Source organism: Tribolium madens, unplaced genomic scaffold, assembly GCF_015345945.1.
Source record: "Tribolium madens isolate multiple individuals breed KSU strain unplaced genomic scaffold, Tmad_KSU_1.1 Scaffold_91;HRSCAF=231;Tcas5.2_LG7, whole genome shotgun sequence".
Taxonomy (NCBI): domain Eukaryota; kingdom Metazoa; phylum Arthropoda; class Insecta; order Coleoptera; family Tenebrionidae; genus Tribolium; species Tribolium madens.
This window is the reverse complement of record NW_025401063.1, coordinates 11949192-11969723: the sequence shown is the minus strand read 5'-3', so window position 1 is coordinate 11969723 and position 20532 is coordinate 11949192. Positions and strand designations below refer to the sequence as shown.

The window sequence follows — 20532 nt, the reverse complement described above, 5'->3', positions numbered from 1 at the left end:
ATTTTTTATAGGAATTTGGAGACTTTATTGAATTTTTGTTTTTTATTACCTGCAATTAAACGGAATTTTATAATAATATGTGATTGATATTATTTTCTAATAATGAGTTAAATAAAAAGATATTACGTTTTCTTTTTAACAAATGCGAATATTTTATACTCTAGTCTTACATTTTTTGGTAGATAATTTAAATAACACTGTGGTCAGTTTAATCGCAAAAAAGGGTAAACAAATTGAAAAAAGTGACTTCTACAGAACATTTTATAAAAAAATCACCAGAGCAATATTCGCCTACACTTAACATTTTGGTCGGATACGTCAGTTTATTGGTTGGAGAATATTATTTGCAAGAAATTTTCGATGATTAGAATCTCAGGTAGCAATTGTGTTTAGACATAGGAGATTCCCGAATGAAGCCATTTCATTGTGTTTATTGAAGCATACATATATCGTTTGCTTGTTACATTCCTGTAGCTAATTTTATTGCAATCCGGAAAATTTAACTAGTCATTTATTGACATAAATTTAGATTTATGTCGCTGATATTAAATACAAAGTTAGTGGATGTGTTGACATTCCTATGTTAGTGAATAATTTAAGCACAAATATCGTTTCGTACCATACATTCCATGCCGTTGAATACAATACTTATTTTATTTTTAGTGAAACTGCTTTAAATACATTTGAAAGGTGTTCGACAAACCCGCTTGGACATGCAATAATTGGCATAAAAAGGTTCGCAGTCGTTTCCAATTTCGGTTAAAAGCTGCAAAGTGCCTCTAAAATGCATTAGACACTGCAGATTGCCACTAACAAGACCGTGGCATATATTAATTAGCTGCCAGTACACTTGATTACCTTCGCTAAGAGGTTTCGAGACAAAGATTGATTTAGGGTTTCCCGAAAATTGGGGACCAAAACAAAATCTTTGTGTAGCGCGATTAAAAAATCTCAAGTTAGAAATTGGGTTTGCGAACAATTTACTCGTTATATTGTAAATTACTGTGTAATTTCCGGGATTAAATTTGACAAACTTTGCTTCGATTCGAATTACTAGACTCATCAAAAGTGGGAGAATAGCCGCTTTGGGCTTAAAAAGTTCGACACCTAAGCCCAACTTTGTCTCTTGCATGAAATTAATAATGAATCGATAATTCAGTCTTTGAGCTTGTATGATGGATATTTCAATTTTTATTTCTGGTTCTGTGTTCAACCTCAGCCACAACGTGGGTTATAATCTCATGATGAGAAATTCCCAAGTTTGATGTAACTTACACTAACATTCATTAAGCGTCATTATGTTGGAGAACTTACCACTTAACAATTTTACTCAGACATACTCCGTAAATTACGAAATAGATTGTTTTCGCTACAATGACATTGGATAGTATGAATAAAATGTAGCCAAAGCTTTTGCTTTTTTATCTCTTTCTTTCTTTAAAATCTAAATCACGTCTATCTTTTACTATTACAAGTAGAAGCATTTACTTAACTTTATTCATACGGCCCATTATTGCTTGGCGAAAAAAGTTAAGCTAAGAAAAATGATGACATTAGGATAATCTTCACCGAAATGAGAGAAATTTCCATTTATTAAGCAGTGAGAAAATATGAATCATATTACTCAAGAAAAAAATTAAGTACAGCTATTACTTGCGGTTTTACTAATAGTTTAAATCAATACGAACTAACAAATTCGTCCGCTGTAATACTTTGCTACTATTTGGGAAATTGATCTGATGGAAAAAAAAAGAAAATTGTAGCTTTCTGTCAATAAAATGTGCAAATAAAACAAATAGGAATTGATTTATAATGATGTTTTTAATGTTGATTGACGTGTTTTATAAAAAAAGTTGGACTTTTGGTTTAGACAGAAAATAAAACTACGCACTGTGTTCTATGAGAAAACAATCAGTTTTAGTGTTTGGACATGTTTATATCTGTATTTATACAAAAAAGAATTTTGAAAAATGTTGTTATTTATAAGTGCAGTGAGTTCAATTTTACAGGGTGTGGTTTTAATATTGAAGCACTAAGCGATTGTTTTAATAAAACTGAACGCTGTACTAGTTGTTTACGGATTCAGGGCTGTTAAGAAGGCCATAATGACCGAGGGAGTTGTTTGAGGTCTAACGAAGGACAGCCTTAACTCTCCCGTGGTCGTTATGGCCCTTATCAGCACGTGGTACGTACACCGTTCTTCGTCGTACTAAATTACTATAGGGTTAAAAAATAATAATTTTCAAATGTAATAAATTGTCGATATATAAATGTTTTAATTGTCGAAAATCTGGGCGTTAAAAAAGCGGGCTGTTAAAACCTCTTAACAGCCCTGTGTTCTATTGAAAGCTTAAAATTTTGGTGTTATTTTTCCGCATGGGGTGCGCTAAACTTCACAAATGCCTTGTAAAATAAAATACTAAAATACTGTAGCTGTCAAAGTTGTGTAAACTTGTCAAATACAGTTGATATTAAATTCATATTTTTATTTCAATTGATATTTTTAATTTTTCAATCCTAGAGTTTAATATTTTGCACTGTACCACAAAAGATATTAAAAAATAAGCTACCTGGATGCAGTGCAAAATCTGAAAAATGCAGTTTTGACAATTTTGGATAATAGTGAGAAAGAAAAGGAAAAGTAAAATAGTTACCTATCCATAGTTTGTAAAAAACAAAGAAATTTCTTTTCATTATTTTTTACTTGATTATCTAGTTGAAAGAAAATACAGGGTGAGCCAGAACTTGAGCCCCAGAGAAAATTTTCAAGAAAGGTAAGATACCAGGAACATGAAAAAAATGTTTATAAAATTCTATGTGTAAAAAAATTTTGACCATTTGATATTTTTTTATATCTATTTAAGCATACTGATGATCTTGTATATGTTTTTTTTCCAATTATTTAGTAAAGGGACAAAAATTTTGCCAATAAAAGCCACAAATAACATTGAACACAGTTACAATTTAGGATACAACTTCCTTGTTTCCTCTTTTAATAGCCTATAGCAAAAAAAACTTGAAAAAATATTTTTCCAACAGAAATAAATAGAGTCAAAGTGCAAATTTTAGATCCTCATAACTTCGAAATTTTTATAGATAAATTTTTTTTAACATTTTTTTCATGTTCCTGGTATCTTACCTTATATGGCATTTTACTCTGGGGCGTGAATTCTGGTGCAGCCTGTATACATATAAATTACATGTTTATTCGTTATTGTAAACTGAATCAAAATTCCTGCGAAAATTAAGTTACAACATTAGCTGGTGATGTTACTAAAATATTTTGTAATCAAAATTTATTATTCTTTGTCAACCAATATCTTGCTAACAAATAAATTAATAACAAGACTCCACCACGACAGCAAGTTAATCAAGCGGCCGATTTATCATCTCTCAAGTCAGAAGGAATGTTGTTTTACTGAACCTGAAACTCGTTTAATGACACTTCATTCTACTATATTTCCTCAATATTCAAATATCGAGAAAAAGCATTTTGACAGCGACCCAATTCAAATCGAATAAAGTTTGCTGATGACATTCTTTTACAGATATCCCGGAAATGATCTACGTGACGACAATACCCACTGTTGATGAAGTAGACACCGTGCTTTTAACCCAATGCGCCCCGACTTGGTCCACTGAAACAGACACGATTTTCTTTATATTGAAAATGGTCCTCTTCTATTTGATTCCACTATTCTTCATGTCGATCGCCTATCTGCAAATAATCCGGGTGTTGTGGAAATCCGGTAACGTTCCTCATCAAATAATAGGTGAGTTGTGAATGTTTTCTGGGCAGTCTTTAAGATCCTTCAACATTGAGATAGCTGTGGCTTCAGGAAACAATTAGCGCAATTATCCGAGATTCCAAATATCAACAAAACTAGATTCGGGTTAGAATAGTACGGATAAAACAAAACAATGTTAGTTGTGCCACAAACTTAAGTTTCGTCTTTCCGTGATGATAAATAATAAAACGGGTCTTTTCTGTTATTGTCTCGAGTAACAACGAGCAAATTTACGATGTAAATCAAGGAAATACACGACGTCTTTAAATCTGCTCTAATTTAACGCTAAGCGTAAAAAATGCTTCCCATCATTCGTGTTTTTTATATTAACAGTATTTATAAAAATCTTAATTTGTGTTGATTTTTCCATCTTTAAAGATTTTAGAAAAGCTTTAAGTAACTGTAAAGGCATAGAATGGAGATAAGAACAGTTCGGACAAATGACTAGGAATAATGATCATGCCATGAGTCAACGTTATTAAACCTATTATTTGAGGATGTAATAAATTGGAAGATTTGGAAAATATTGAAATTGGCAATAAATTCCAACTTCAAAACAGTTGGAGTTTTCTTAAATTTTTTCATTTCATTTCATTTTTCATTTCTTTACTTTCTACATTTTATCATTTTTATTTTATTTCTGAAAATTCTATTCGTTTATAGCATGACTGAAAAAGCACGTGTAAAAGATTAATATGTGTAAGAGGTTGTGAGGTGTTTTCAGATTTCGTTTAATTTTATTTTCTGAAAGAATTGTTAAAAAAATGAATAAATTACAAAAGAAAGATTCAAAAAATATTTTTCCTTGGGTTCTAAAGTAGATAAAATCCTTTTGAAGGCGCATTTTTATTACGATGCAATGCCGCGACGACCAGTAGAAACGGGACATCAAAAGAACCGAGTTGAGATAATTGTCGGCCTCGTAAATTTTTTATATAACATGCAAAGTCTTCCATAATATAGCATATAAAAGGCGCAAAGAAAGTCGTTTCATAAAAGACATTCTGCGCGAGGATTAAAACTTTACCGATTATTAACGAGGCTTATACTTTATTTAAAACTTTTTGTCCTTTTCGATTTTGTGGCAGTATCTGGTTGAAAATAACGTATTTTATATTTATTTCCGAGGCGAGTCGAGCATCATCAAATAAGTGAAATATCAAAGTAGGTATGTCTATTGTGCCATATCAAATTCCGACGATATAAAATAACAATAAAGATGTCTCATAAACTCAAAACATGACGTCTAATATTACCTTGGATAAATCGAGCGATAAATTTATTACAGTGACTGTATTTTCAAGACGTCGTGTGCGGAATACGAGTTAAAATAAGAAAATCACGGCAAAAATTGCGTGTATGAACGTTTTCATGCGAAAGTTAAAAAAAAAAATTATTATTATTATTACAATATGTGTTACTACATTAACAAAATGTTTACATACGTCAAAACTCCGTTCAGTAGTGATGGAATTTACATTTTGACAAAATTATAGTTTAAAAATTCATCCAGAGATGAATATCCACTAAATCGCCAGACCTGAAATGAAATTTATTTCCGAAAAGAATATTTCATTAACTCTTTGTTTTTACTCGTATTTTTGGCGAGTTTATACCTGGAAACGCCCTGTAGATCAGACGCATTCACCCAAAAATTTTGCTGAGTTGTAATGTTTCGGGATTTGCAATATTTTGACACAGAAAAACCGTCACCAGAGGGTGAAAATATTTCATCAAAAGCAGGGTAATAGTTTTCAAGTTTTGAAAGACACTTTTCACCACGTTACTACACAATTATTCCGGAAATGTAAATTAATTGTTTTATTTCAGTGACTTCTCAGATAAATGGCCGCACCTAGCTAAATAAATCTTGGCTCTTATTATTAATTAATTAAAAATCAAATTTATTATTATCAGATTTTAATATATACACGCAGCATGAAGTTTATTTGTTTTTTGGCTGAAACATTTAATTATTATTAATATCACCTATTTAATTTTATTTGTACACAACTACATTGTCTATCTGAATACAAATTTTGTAGAAAAAAAACAGCCGTTAAACTGCAAGTTTAGTACTCATTAATAATTAACTTCATTAATAATTATTATATCAACAACAAAAATAAGTTTATAATTAAGTTTGTGTGCAGTGACAGCGTTATTGAATAATTATTTTAACAAAATCAAACAAATACTAGTTATTATCATCAAACGATTAGAAACTGCTTGACTTTCACCCTACATGCAAGACGAAAACGTAAAACAGGAAACGTATTCCTAATTTGTATTCGTATATTGAAAATTTTGTAAAACTTACCAAATTTTGATCTGATCCGTGATTTTAAAGACGCTGCACAGCATTTATCTCGAAACATTTGGACCAGATTCACCATACGCTAGCTTAAAATCTCCGTACTTTGCTATATTATTTGTAAACATCAGCATCGTATCACAAAAATGTTTTTTCTCCTGAACATACTTATTTTACTGGACTTTTAATAAGAGAAATTAATCGAGAGAAAGTAATACTGATCAAATTCGGATATTAATAAAACTGTGGGCTCTCTCTACCCCATTCGAAACTCGTAAAAAACTCTCAAATTTAAGTTGTACATCATTTTGCAGACAAGAACGTACACTGACTTTTACCTACAGATGGACTTGTACTTGTCCGTTTTATTATGAGTGTATGGCTGCGGAAACAAAAAAAATCGTCGTTGTATGTGATCTAAAGTGTGACATTGTTTATAGCAATTCTTATATTCTGCGATTTAACAAATGATGGAGTTATTTTAGTACATTATTAACACATGAGAAAATAAGAAAGACTTAAGTTATTAATGCAGAACACATACAAGTATTCGCCCGGCGCATCCACCAGAGTTTTTGCCGTAAAGTGTATTTGTTTATTACGTATTAAATTTTTGGTAATAATGAAATTTTTTCGCTTTATGGAGCTATTATTATGTAGAAATTATTCGTAATTCAAGAACGTTGAGTTTCGCAGCGTGATAATTTAATTAGTGTTTACAATATTGCCTGGGGACAAATTTTGTTGAAATATTTGCAACAAAACATTTCTATAAATTAAGACTTAATTTATTAGTGTTGACATTTTCAATTGCAATTGAGCGTAAAGATTTCAAGCACCGCTTGCTTATTTCAGAACTTAACCAACAACTTTATTTATTTTATTAACTGGGAAAATAATTTTACCTTCAGTCACTAATTAACAAATTTTTAAAAGCTTAAACGTAAAATTTTCTTTTGAATTAAATCTTTTTCAACTTCTTGTTCAAATGTCCTCAAAGTTATTCAAAAGAAAATAATTTGCTTGTATACAGTGCAAGGTAAAAAAATAATAAATTCAAAAATTTTCAATACGACGTTAAAAAAGCAATTGAATAGATCACCCTGAATGGATGCGAATTTTATGCTCCCATATCAAATAATATTCAAGAATAACGAAATATTTTCCGCAAGAATCCAGCGAGTCAGAAAAAGAAAACATCGACATTGCTCGCGATATATTCGACAAACGGTAGGTTTCAAGATTACTTCCAGAATAAAAGTTAATATGGAATATTCAAAAGTTTGGACCATCTTTTGAGTGGTGATAAAGGACATCCAACTGAGTTTAGAGTATCAAAGGTTAGATTTTGGGTTCAGTTTTTTGCCGTTCAGATCACGTATTTTTAAATTTAGTTAGCGGAAACGACAGATCTTGCAACAGTACACAGATATTTGATGAAAAAATCACCAATTTGTGTCTTATGGTGTACAAAACATTTAACAAATTATCAAATTCAACAATAAATTAAATCCGACAATATCAGAAACAAAAGAGATAAGGTGCCTACATGTATACTACCATGTAGGCACCTTATCTCTTTCTCTCAAATTGTCTCTTCTCTTTTTCTCCGAAACCAAAACGTAAGAAAAACTCTACATTAATTTTTATGCTTAGCTGAAAGTCTTTTGTCACAATTTGAGAATTGGTCCGACACTTTTGATCACCCTGTATTTAAATTATTGATTACCTAATTATCCTTTTATAATGGTTATCATTAATTTCGTATAAAATCACCGATAAGTACAAACATACTATGTACTTGTATGTCCGAGAAAATCGGAAGTGCTCAAATAACATATTACTACCTTAGTAACATTTTATGACAGTAGGAGCAACCGTTCGCGAAAAGTCGGTTAAATTAAGGATCAGCGAAATTCTGAACTTCACACAACTAAAACAAGCAGTTTAAAACAACATTACATCAAGCGTTAAATTTCAAACAACTTTGGGATAAAGTGCCACACGGCTATCAAAATGCCATAAAGTGAATTAACGATCGAACAAATTACACGACTAGTAAAAAAATACGACGCAGAAGTGCCGATAAAGTCTTATTACGTAGAGTTGTTCGCAGCCGATTTAAGTTTTTCATTTTATTTCCTTGAAAAATTAAATAGGCTAAAAAATCTACGTTTAAGTACCAGATTTGCATGCTAATGGTTTTTAGGCACCGATGTTGCGTGTAGATGCGTGAAATTGAAACTTTGTTTATAATTTGTAAATTAGATAAGATAAAACAAACTTTTGAGGGGAAAAATAGTGAAAAGTCAAAAAATATGTGAACACTTTGGTTATTTACGAGGGTTGTTTGGTATGTCTGGTAAAAAACTATGACCACGTGCGTCAATTAATTTGGCGAACCGCAAGTGAGATATGTCATCTTTCAGAGTAAGTCTGTCAAAGTTTCAACAAAAAGTGACGCCTGGTTGAAAAATTATGGAACTTTAAAAATAAGTTGTTTGAACAAATTTTGAGAATCGAAAAAAACGAATTTCGCGCTGTGATAAAACATTTTTATTTAAAAAAATGGACACCCGCTCAGGTAAAAAAAAATAGAGCAAGTACATTGAGACTCTGCACCTTCGTTAAAAACTATCTATTTCTGGATAAACGAATTTAAACGGGGTCAAACATCCACCCAAGATGAAGCGCGATGTGGGCGCTCTGTCGACGTCACGACTTCACAAATTGTGGAAAAAAATCCACAAAATTGTCTTGGAAGACCGCCGGGTGAAAGTTAGGGAAGTTGCTGAAATTGTAGGCATCTCTACTAAACGGGTACACTTTGTTTTTCATGAAAAATTGCATATGAAAAAAATTGTGCAAGATGGGTGCCGCGATTGTTGACTGGGCACCAAATGCGTACCCGAAGGGAAATTTCAACACTCGCTGAATTATTATTTGAATTAGTTCAGAATTCACCCTACTCACCAGATTTAGCACCGTGTGACTTCTACTTACATCCAAATCTAAAAATTGTGCTTGGTGAAGAGAGATTTCATTTAAACAAAGACACCATACTGTGGTGAATGAATATTTTGCAGCACTCGAAAAGTCCTTTTTTTCCTATGGGTTAAAAAAAATTGAAAGTTGTTGAATGAAGTGCATAGATCTTTATGAAGATTATATTGCAAAATAAAAATTATTGTTATCAAAATTTTTGTCTTTAACTAGGAATTTTACCACATTTATCAAACAACCCTCGTAAGTTTTTGAAAATATCAAGAACTATAAGGCTATACGTACATCGATCACCAAAGAAATACAGAACGATCTCATGCCCATGCCTATTTTCAACGGTTTATACCTAGACTAGAAACAGAAATAAAATTTAAAAATGTTGTAAGAAATGAAAAATTAATAAACAAATTCTTCTTTATCAAAAAAGGTACCCATTTTCATTTCTGATGTCTAGTTTTCTATTAAAAAGTTATATTTTTGTAAGTCCATTTTATTCATTTTTTGCCTTTTTGATTTAATACAATTTTAGTTTAATTTAAAACTCCCTTGCTTTTTCAAAAGTATCTTAAGAATTATAATGATTACGTATGATCCATCACAAGTCGTGTGTACACTAAAAAGGTCGTTTCGATTTCAGATGCGTCCGGGGGTGGTGGTCGGCAGGCCAACACGTTCGCCATGAACATGAACGCCAGCACTGAAGGACAACTGCGGTCGCGGCGAAAAGCTGCTAAGATGCTCGTAGCTGTCGTCGTTATGTTTGCTTTCTGCTATTTTCCCGTACATCTGCTCTCTATCTTAAGGTAAGGGGCTTTGTCCTGATGAGACTTGACAGGACCAACGGCTGGATAAACGCCGCTCGACTCGATGGACTGAATCGGATTGGGGAGGAACATATGACATGTTGAAAATAGAATCGGGAATGCTGTGTTTGTGGCCTGAGGGCTACTGAAATAAGAGCAACGTGCCACGAACAAAAACGTAATTTGCAAAATTGTCAATATTGAATTTTTCGGCCAAGAGGGTCGGGAAAGGCTGACAGATTTTATGATCGAATCATAAATACACAAATTGGATTTAATGACATGTAAAAATGCTGGCGACATCGGCCAAAAAAAATCCATTAAGCGAAAGAGAAAATTGGGATTGCAATAACAACCACCTAGACTGAATGAGAGGCGTAAGAGGAAAACACGGAAATAAAATAAAATTTATTGATTTGCATATCTAAGAAAATTTTAACTTCTAAACGGAAATTCATGCATGCTGCAAATGAAAAAAACCATTATTTAACCTTTTTTACATTTATGACCACATGAAATGAATCAAATGTGTCGTAAACATGAATTGCAAATGGTAATGTATTCAGCAAAGACTGCTTAACACTATTATCGTTAAACCGTGAAACCTGGGAAAATTTAATTTTTACGATACCTCTTCAGGACAGAATGTTTAAAACAGAAAAATTTTAAAGTCAAAAAATTCGTATAAGTATTTCGAAAGGTTTTTATCAAATTTTGCATTAAATATTTTATTTCGAAAATATTGTTGCAAAACTCTTTTAATAATATACGAACTTTGTGAAATGGAAATTTGATGAAATGAAACTCTGTAAGAAAAAAAAGAATTTCTGCAAATTGAAGCACACCTGAATTTCCATGATAATTCATACCACAAAATGTGGTTATGTCCTTACTGTATCAAAAAAAAATCTACTCCTACAAATTACTAAAATCTGAACATACCTATACAAATTATTGTTGCGTTGCATATTACAAAATAAATGCGTTCTAGCTAATAATCCACTTCACTTGTGGAGCAGTGTACCTACTTATTTGACCAATAAAATTGCCCTTTTCAAGTGTCCAAAGCAAGTTCTGCCTTGTTATTTGAATTTTTTCTTATTATTTGCTTTAACGAAAATTAACCAAAATGTATTCGGAAGAAGCAGTATGGTAGCCTCATCAACGCCTTTTTTCAAACATATCTCAAATAACACAATTAGTTCTTTTTATGTATTGCGGCATGACTCGGGGAATAAAAATATCCTATTGATTCAGGTTTTGCCATGCAAATTTGTCATTACCATAAAACCAAACTAATTTCGTTTCCTTTGTGGTGTTAAGAGTTAATCAGAAAATGTAACGATTACAAGAACGAAGCAGTCCCCGAGGTATATATTTCATTTACCTTAAATTGGTTTCATGTGTCTTTGGATGAAGAGAGAAAAAATAGATGAACAGAACGGACCGTACGGATGATAATTAAGCTTTTTCAAGACGATCGATTAAAGCGGCTGTTTTACAAATCCTGGGTTTGCCATTTTGTAAAGGACTGTGAAGGATGCCACATAGCCTCACCATGTAGGATGATTTTAATTGTTATGCAGAAATTTTAAGAAGTGATAGTAGAGGACAAAGTATGTGAAAATGGCTCGAATTGCCTTATCCGAATGTTTATGCATATAAAATGTTTTAGTCGTCGAATAACTTTAAATTTGGCTTGCAACTTCTTTAAATTCACAAACAAAAATTTAAAACAAATATGATCTTTGAGATCATTAATTCAAAATTTATTACATTTAACAAAAATCGAGTTAATAACAGTTTTTTTTTTTTAATTTGGCATCTTACTTGGCTTCAAATGTCAAATTAATAATTTTCAATTCGATGGTTCGTTCACAATTAAACTTTCATGGCTAACTTTGACGCCAAATTAAAAAAAAATACATTATTAGTATAAATAGACACAAAAAAGTGCACTCATATTGAAAAAAATAATGAAGTTTTGACATCACATTTTTTTGTTGGATATCATTATCTCAAATGTCATCGTCTATCAGCAACGTAAACTTTGGACTAAAATAATAGAACCATACAAATTTTGTTTCTACTGCGTTTTTTTAACGAATTTTCTGATGCTAAAATACAGGTTGTACCCTTTATATTTCAGAAACTATAAACATTCGGATAAGAAAAGTTGTGTTATTTTGACTTCTTTAGACCTGTACTACAAGTATCAGCTCTTGAAATTTCTACACAACTTTTAAAATCAGCTTGTAGGTATAAACTTTTGAGTGAAATTTTACATTGTTCCAGGAAAACTGTTGGTTTGAAAAACACGGACGGCAACCGGGCGTTTTCTTTGATATCACACTGGTTGTGTTATGCCAACAGCGCCGTTAACCCCATCATTTACAACTTCATGAGCGGTAAGTACTTAAATAACCTTCTCACAATCAAACTAGGAAAACGTGCACTCTCCAACCGCTGAAACCTACTTATTCGTGAAAAGAGCTCAGAGCTATTAATTGTGAACGGTGTTTTGCGGCTTTGTTGTGAGATCAAAGCACGCTTTAGTGGTCATATTAAAGGACTCAATTGGAAAAACTTGCAGCGACGCCAAACAAGTTTTACGCGGCATCGCTATGTAAATACTGTTTTCGATCAAAAATAGAAAATTGAATCCTGCGAGTAACTAGAATGGCCGCTTCCGCAGATCTAATTATACGTCTTGACACGACCAAAGGGTCGTTAAGGAAACCGGGTCACACGTAAAAGATTTCATTTACCAAAGACTGAAGCCGGAAAATACACATCTGTGCTCCGAAATGCAACAAAAAATTATTAGCTTTGCGAAGCTGTGAATAAAAAGAAATAAAAAGTAGGTACATACTCGTACATACGTATAAGAATAAGAGAAAGGAAAACACCATTAAGCCATCTATGCACAAATTTGTTTTTTTAATTATGCAATGAAATGCAACTGCAAAGAGATAAGATAAAGAGTGTTTTTAAAAAAAATAATTTGGAAACCATCTTCACAAAAATGAATCATCCCAGTATCAAATAGAATTAAAAGTTAAGAACATTTTAATATTGACAAATTCAATTTAGATAGAAATTTCAGGTTGGATGTTTGAAAATCGACGCTTTTCGTCTGAGAGCTTAGCCTACGGGTTTAAGTGCATCATGTTAGAAAGTTCAGTACAGTTCACACTGCTAAACTCTTTCCACCGAGTAATTGCTGAAATAAAAGTACTAGACACTGCGCACTAAAGAGTAGTACAGGGTGTGGGATGGGACAGCCCGAAATGAAACATAATAGACTCTGTTCTCACTTATTTGTAGAAGTACTATACTTAATTTCTTAGTGGATTGTATTTACATTGAGTGCAAGACTACCACTACTGTGTCTACCCTTAAGAGGAGTTTGTGCTCTTATTGACTAGAAGTTACAAACACCAAGTCAAATAAGCTATTTTATTTTAAAATGTATTACCTACTTCACATTCTGAATAGAAAAATGTTAAAGTTTAAGTTGTCGTGAATAGTCAAATAACAATAGTGCACATAGAGGATATCTGAGGAAAATGCTGATCCCTTAAAATGTTCGTTAACTAATACACCAACAAAAACGGTTATTATCGACGTTAAACAAAAAACAACCGCGTTCCAGTGATTTCAGTGTTTTTGTCTATAGATATTTAATTTTAAAAAGTCATATCTTTTTTTGGGAAATCTATACAGGGAGCGCCACAACTCGCGCCCCAGAGAAAAATGCCATGTAAGGTAAGATACCAGGAACATGGAAAAAATGTTGCAAAAATTCTATGTGCATAAAAAGTTATGAAAGTTTAAATTTCGCACCTTGACTATATTTATTTATTTTATAAACGAGTGTTATACGCTATTTTTTATTATATCTGCCCATTTACGATCTTTTATGAGCAATGAAAAAATGTGAATTTACACAATAAAATTATCAAAGGTTGTTTGTGAATCGTTTTCGTAAAGACGGTTACTAGTTTACGTTGTTAATCACATTTTTTCACGTTGTAATTGGTCCAGACATTTCACTATTTCTTGTTACTTAACTTTAAATTTTCAGCGTGCTATAAAGGCAAAATTACGCACGCTGCAGCGTGTTTTAATATAGGATTATGATGCAGGTATAATAAAAAAAAACATATACAAATCATCAGTATCAGTAAACAGACATAGAAAATGTCAAATGTCAAAATAGAATTTTTTGAACATTTTTTTCAGGTTCCTGATATCTTTCTTAAAATTTTCTTCTGGGGCGCGAGTTCTGACACAGCCTATATGTAACTACATTTATACTTAATTAAAATTTCATAGGTATAATTGGAACAAATTCTGAATTGTTATCCTTTTATATCAAGGAGTAACATCCTGTTTGTTAAACGCTTATGCTTCCAGTTACCATCAAGGAAAATGCACTCTAAATTTGATCCGCGAATTCTAGAACACTCTGTATTAACTTAGGGTTTTACAACAGAAAATAGATTCTTGAAAATAATTACTTCCGAATAAAATAAAAATGTTATGCTTCGACTGCACTAGTTTGCAAAAATTACTTTACTTTACTACAACTAATTCTCTATGGCTGTGCATAGAAGGTTACTGTTGTTTTGAAGAGTTAATTTTAGCAGTTTTCAACCTTTCGCTTCCTCTTAAACTTCGGTCAAAGTGATCTCCAGGCCGGCTGAAATTCTCTTGAAAAAATGTGCCAAACTTGAAACTAATTGTCTTTTCTGAATGCAGGCAAATTCCGAAAAGAATTCCATCGCGCTTTCGAGCACTGTTGCCAGCGGTCGGGCGGCCATGGATTCCAATTTAGCGCCGTGTATCGCAAAACGGAAAAGGACTCAGGAATTGCCTCACGAACCCATTCGAGGACCGACCTGGAGATACAGCGTGTGACCGATTTCGAACCGAGACATAACAGGAAAGGGACAAAGACTAGCATGTTACTAGTGGAAACCTAAAATAATTCGAATCATATCAAAGCGCGTGTGGAGGCGAATGCTCACTTTACTAAAGGACAATCAGGAGAAAACAGTCCGCTGTGATATATAAATTTGGTGAAATTCGACGTGCTCTCGGAAGCGTTTTGAACGATTCCGACTGTGTAATACATTCATTTTTGTTTTAGACCAGAGTAAGCTATTTATTGTCATTAGGCCACAGTCTTACCATACAACTAGCCAAATTTCCATAACCTACTTTGGTCTAAAACAAAAATAAAGGTATTATACACGACTCACTTTCTGTATCAAAATGAATGTTGTTACTTTTAAAACTCTGACGGGGGAATAATAAACGCTGAAACTTGTAAATTAATGTTGACCAAGTGATGTTTTATGTAGTAGACTGTCAATAAATAGTGTTAAGTTACAATGTGTTTTTCTTTGTTTCAGGAAAATTTAGGAGAGAGTTTCGATCGTCTTTCATCAAATGTACGCCAGCGAACGAAGCCTCTGATATAACCATGCGTAACAGTACTTGTATTTATCGTTTCACGACCACTCATCATAGCTACAGGTCACGTAGCGAGATTATTCCGCTAAATTCCATACAAAGCGCTAAAATTACAAGCCATCATGCTGTAGACTAGGCTCTTTTCAAAGTGCACCACTTTGTATGTTTAAGAGTTTTCAGTTCCAAGCAACAGTGTAAGAGGAATAAAACAAATTCACTTAAAAAATTTAGTTTATTGTTTTAATTACATAACAAATTAAATATAGTAATAGTTACAATATTGACTGATCCATTCTTTCATACTGGCGATATAAAAGAAAGGCGTTTCTGGTAATCACACAACTATTAGCGGCGCTTTAGTATCTAAATTATTAAGAATAAAATAAGTAAGTTAGTAGGATAAATCAAATAAACGTCCACTAAATAAAGCAAATCGCCACAAAAATGGTCCCACTGATACCCATTTAACGCAAAAAATAAGACAAAAAATTACCTCAAGAAAAAATAATTTTGCAATTTATGGCAACATAACGCAATTACGTATTGTGATTTACCACAATAATTCAACTCCGGAACTGGCGATTTCCGGGGCCGCTTCATAAATTAATCTTTTATACAAAAATATGAACAAATTAAACAAACACAATAACCCTAATGTCAGTCATTAGTCAGTTTTGGAATAAGTTAATCTTATAATTAATTAAAGTCTAAAAGGCTCCCGTTCCTTTGTTGTTTTCTTCGCTTGGCCGGTTGGTGTGTCGGACGCTCCCGATGGTTTGCGTAAAAGGCGCGAAGCGGCAGTTTGTTGGCCGGGAGGAACGGGGGTGTTAGACCCGGATGGTGTTCGTGTCCTAAAACCACACAATTGCTCAAAACCGGTTTTCGGGCCAATTAACACAGCTACGTCTCGACGCTAGCGTGAAAACAAAACGCTAGCGTATAAATTGCGGTTACTACGTTAAAAGATGAGTGTGGTGTTAATTACCTAGCCGCCGTCCTTAGCGTTGGAGCGTTACCGATTGTCACTTGTCGTGGTTTGCTTGTACTCCTAGTTAACACATTATACACATGCTAGTTAGTTTGTTACAAAGTCATCGAAATAAATATAATATATAACAGCAAAAAATCACAATACGGACGTGCACGAAAACAATTCGAACAAAAAAATCCATGCTGGTGTTATTACCTAATCGGTATTTTCGATCTGCTCGATCTACTCGCCGACGATTTCGTTCTTGTTAGTATGTATCAAAAGAAGACAAGTTAGTATTACAAAAAACAGACAAACGAACAAGAAAGATGTGTGAAACGACACAAAATGAAAATGTGAAGAAAAAACATGCACATCACAAATTTACCCTGAAGATAAAGACATAGAGCAAGAGCTTGACGTTGAGGGAGACTCGAGATCAGTGTCACCAATTCCTTTGTACACAGGTATGCGAGACCTGGTACAATGTAAAAAAATCGAATGAAAACAAGTCGCAAAAGACGCGAGGGCGGCCAACCAGTTTTTTGTTAATTCTTTTGTTACAAATTTTATTTATTTCAAAAATGATACCTTAATTATCGGCACAAGCGTCCTCTTGAGGCTTAAGCCTGAAGGGTTTTTGCACCTTTCCTTGCTTTGGTGTTCTGAAATTTCGAATCTAAATATTTAAAGTCGAAGTTACGCGTTTGGTTACCCATTAAATAAGTTGGCTACCCTGTATAATAAAAGCACCCAAACCGACTGAACAAACATTACCCCCTGACCAAAAAAATTCAAATTTTATTTTATTTTGTTTACCTTGGAGTGGTAACTGATGTTAGTGTTGGTATACTTGATGCTCGGGGAATGCCTGATGATCTACCAAGGTTAGAACATGCCGATATTAGTTTTGTCTTTAGTTACAATGGCGAGAAAATTAATCACTTCATCAATTCAACAATTGTAATTAAATAATGTGCCACCAAATTATTTATTCCACTGAGTCGGGCATTCATCTTTTCTACCAAGACACCTAAATTAAGTAGGAAACCTAGTTTACAGTCAACAATTTCAATCGATCAAGAATACGTTTGTGATGTTTCAGAGTGAAATTGATGAGTTTGTTAACGGGAGAGATTAACAGTGTAGATATTTCAATGTCGCGAACGCGTGGATTGTGGAGATTACAAATCACCTATTTACAAACGACTGGGTTACAAAATTTTTGCGTTGATCGTAGTTTAGAGAAAACCAATACTACAAAATTAAAAATGAAACATATAAATGGTCTTACACCTAGAAAGAAAAGATAAACCGAAAATGTACGCAAATCTTTAATTTTTTTCCTAATTGCTTCTTTCAAATTGGTAACAAAAATAATAAAAAAAACATACCTACAGACAAAATTAGTACCAGTTTTCAGTTTTAATTAATTATATTTTTTTTAATATCGAAATTGTTAGTTTTTGCAAAAATGCTACATTTGTTATTTTTAAAACTTGTAAACCAGGTTCCCCTGAAACTTGCCCAAAACTCTACTCAAAATTATTTTAACTCACTTTCCGGCTGGACTAGCTGGCGAAATTAAACCTGTGGGGGTCCTCGGCCTGGATCCGGTACCATTCTGGGGTCTCCTCAAAGATGAGGTCGTTGATGTTACCCGACTTGACGTTGGAGTCCTTCGTGGAATCCTCGACGGGGTACCATCATCTACGCAAACCAATAAACAAAAAATCACTTACTCCTGGAAAACGTACCTGTACTATCTAGAGAAAGATTAGAACCGTGTCTCGATGGTGGTTTACTGCCAGGCCTGCTGCCAGTTCGCGACGCCGGACGTGAGTTCGACCTAGACCCTCCTGGAGTCATCGTTGATCTGTAAGAAGGTTTTCTCGGCGTCCGGAAAGTAGAACTTTCGTTGTCTGATAACGAATCGGGGGTTCCCGCAGATAAAGACGATTTGGAAGTACGCGGAAGGCTGCCCATTGGTACCGATCTTGCGGAACGCTCTCGTACCTAAATAGGAAAAGTTTTTTAATAAAAATGTATGTTTGAAAAGGTACCAGTTGTTGGTCATGGGCCAACAATTGATACAAAGTCGTGCATTCACAAAAAAAGGATCTTCGTGTTTGATAAAAGTGAAAATGCTACCTTAACGAGTGTGTGATTAAAAAATGTAAAAGTTGAAGATCCTTGATTGCATAACAAACTTCTTACTTACAGTTTCTTGTCTTACCTCATCCGGTAACGTTAAAACGATCTTAATAAAAATTTGGCCGGTTTTTGAAATTTGGAAAGAAAGACCAAAAGTAATAAGCGATCTATTCGTCTTACCTGAGATATACCTACCATCGGCACTTGGGATAGGTACAAAAGTTTGTGGTGATCTTTTTCCGGCCCGATAACAGCGACTGGTATCAAAAAAACAAGAAAAAACGGTACCATTGAAATTCGACTCGATATAACGACAAATGATTTTGCAAAAAAAACGAGGGAAGAAACGAATACACCATGCACATGCACAAAGTGTCTGTGTGTATTATTACCCAGTGACAAGTGTTGTTGATATTGAGAGGAGCCCAGTGTAAGGTGGGTCCAGCAGTAGAACCAACATGCAAAGGGTACGCATTGCCCACTTCTCCTTTGGCCCTCAGCTGCTCGAATATGGGCATCAACTCCGCCAAGTGTTCGTGAGCTAAACAATAGCACATGCCAACATTCAGAAATATACAGCGTGTCCGAAATAATCCAATAGATCAAGTGATCATCGCGTTTAAATGGTGCGAACAGAAAAAAAAGAAGCATTGAGTGCTGGATGAACGTGATGCGATTTTGTTTTATGCTTCGACCCTTGTTGTCGCGTTTACAAAAATCATCTCCTGAGGTCCGACTTACCTTTGGCTCTTTGGTGACAATCTACTGTACTATACATATACAAGCATACCATTACCAAGACGTAGAGCAACTCGAAAAAAGCACTGAAAACAATACTCCACAACCGACTAGGACGAGGACAAGGATAGTATTTTCGATGCTTTTTCCGGATCAAAGAGGGTGCTCTTGTGCAATACCTTAGTGATTGGCCCCTGAGGAGTGCGGAGTGATGATGCAGAGGAGCCAGAGGCGGGACTGGAGGCCGATGTTTTGGGCTTGAACGCGGTCATAGTTTGCGATACGCCGTCGGCTAGGATGAATTGTTCACGCAGCTCTATGTTCGTGCGTCCTTTGGCTGTGTGAGGAATTTCAGGACGAGGAAAAGGAAGTCGTTAAGTAACAGAAAACAAGTTAGTGCGGTAGAGGACACGTGGGAGGAAAAAAAACAAAAACAAAATAAGCAAAAATACTAAAAAATAAATAAAAAGGTAAATGCACTAATTGCTAAAACGGGAAGAGAGATCGTCCCATGTGCATATAATACAGTGAAAACAATACTATAGTCTAATAAAATTGGCAACAAAACACAACGAGAAGTGGTCCAATCAAATTAGGCATATTTTTTCGACTTCCAAAAAATTACAAAAAATAAAAAAATCAAATAAAACAGAAATACAAAGAAGGAAGTTACTAAATGCTATAACATTTGCGAGTATTGGAAAACTAATTTAATTTTTGCTGGTTAAGACCAAGAATCAAAAAATTTTATATTCTAATGTCGTATTCAGAATAAACAAATTTTCAATATTTTTTTATCCTCTAAATGAAAATATTTTTTTCATGTGTAACTAAGTATTGTAATTTTTTGAAATCGAATTCTAATTCAATGGACGAAAATAAATATGTAAATAAAAATCGTGTACATTGTTGTTAATAATTAAAAATCATGCATCCAAAATTAAACCAAACTTCGTCACCATGTTACAACACGTGCGTTCGCTTACCGAGGGGGCACCAAGGCTCGTGCTGATCAGGTATGTCGGGATGAGGTAACGGTAAAACCAACGTAACTTATAATTGACGCCACAATGATTCAAAAGTTAAAAAAAATCGTAATAAGCGCAAATTAACGATTATTAAAAATGGGATGTGTTAGAACGGGAAGAAAAACAAAAAGTCCCATTAGTATCACACTGACATATAACCACAAAGACTCGCTTTGTGACGAAAACATGATAAAAGAATAAACAAAGCATAATGATGTCCTCAGGAGACAAGTTAGCAGTTATTTTATTAGAT

General features: G+C 33.6%; 2 protein-coding genes across 41 annotated transcripts in view; one reads left to right on the top strand and one right to left on the bottom strand.

Moving 5' to 3' along the window:
- Nucleotides 1-15608, top strand: part of LOC123011864 (orexin receptor type 2-like) — a 51123-nt gene extending 35515 nt beyond the window's left edge. For 8 of the 9 annotated variants that reach the window (XM_044409548.1, XM_044409550.1, XM_044409551.1 and 5 more), the window contains 4 exons: nucleotides 3549-3773; nucleotides 9743-9908; nucleotides 12204-12316; nucleotides 14673-15302. In XM_044409548.1, coding sequence (XP_044265483.1) covers nucleotides 3549-3773; nucleotides 9743-9908; nucleotides 12204-12316; nucleotides 14673-14896 — 728 coding nt within the window. In that variant the 3' untranslated portion in view covers nucleotides 14897-15302. Of the gene's footprint in view, nucleotides 1-3548; nucleotides 3774-9742; nucleotides 9909-12203; nucleotides 12317-14672; nucleotides 15303-15328 lie in introns of those variants that run through there. The other variant, XM_044409555.1, reaches the window with a different exon arrangement.
- LOC123011861 (microtubule-actin cross-linking factor 1) overlaps nucleotides 15603-20532 on the bottom strand; it is a 75987-nt gene continuing 71057 nt past the window's right edge. For 19 of the 32 annotated variants that reach the window (XM_044409520.1, XM_044409526.1, XM_044409541.1 and 16 more), the window contains 8 exons: nucleotides 19431-19588; nucleotides 18117-18375; nucleotides 17919-18069; nucleotides 17179-17238; nucleotides 16748-16837; nucleotides 16576-16623; nucleotides 16375-16437; nucleotides 15603-16240 (listed from right to left, as the gene is read on the bottom strand). In XM_044409520.1, the coding sequence (XP_044265455.1) occupies nucleotides 16090-16240; nucleotides 16375-16437; nucleotides 16576-16623; nucleotides 16748-16837; nucleotides 17179-17238; nucleotides 17919-18069; nucleotides 18117-18375; nucleotides 19431-19588 (980 nt within the window). In that variant the 3' untranslated portion in view covers nucleotides 15603-16089. Of the gene's footprint in view, nucleotides 16241-16374; nucleotides 16438-16575; nucleotides 16624-16747; nucleotides 16838-16950; nucleotides 17025-17178; nucleotides 17239-17918; nucleotides 18070-18116; nucleotides 18376-18693; nucleotides 18771-18905; nucleotides 19055-19430; nucleotides 19589-20532 lie in introns of all 32 variants that reach the window. The other 13 variants (XM_044409543.1, XM_044409515.1, XM_044409545.1 and 10 more) reach the window with 10 other exon arrangements.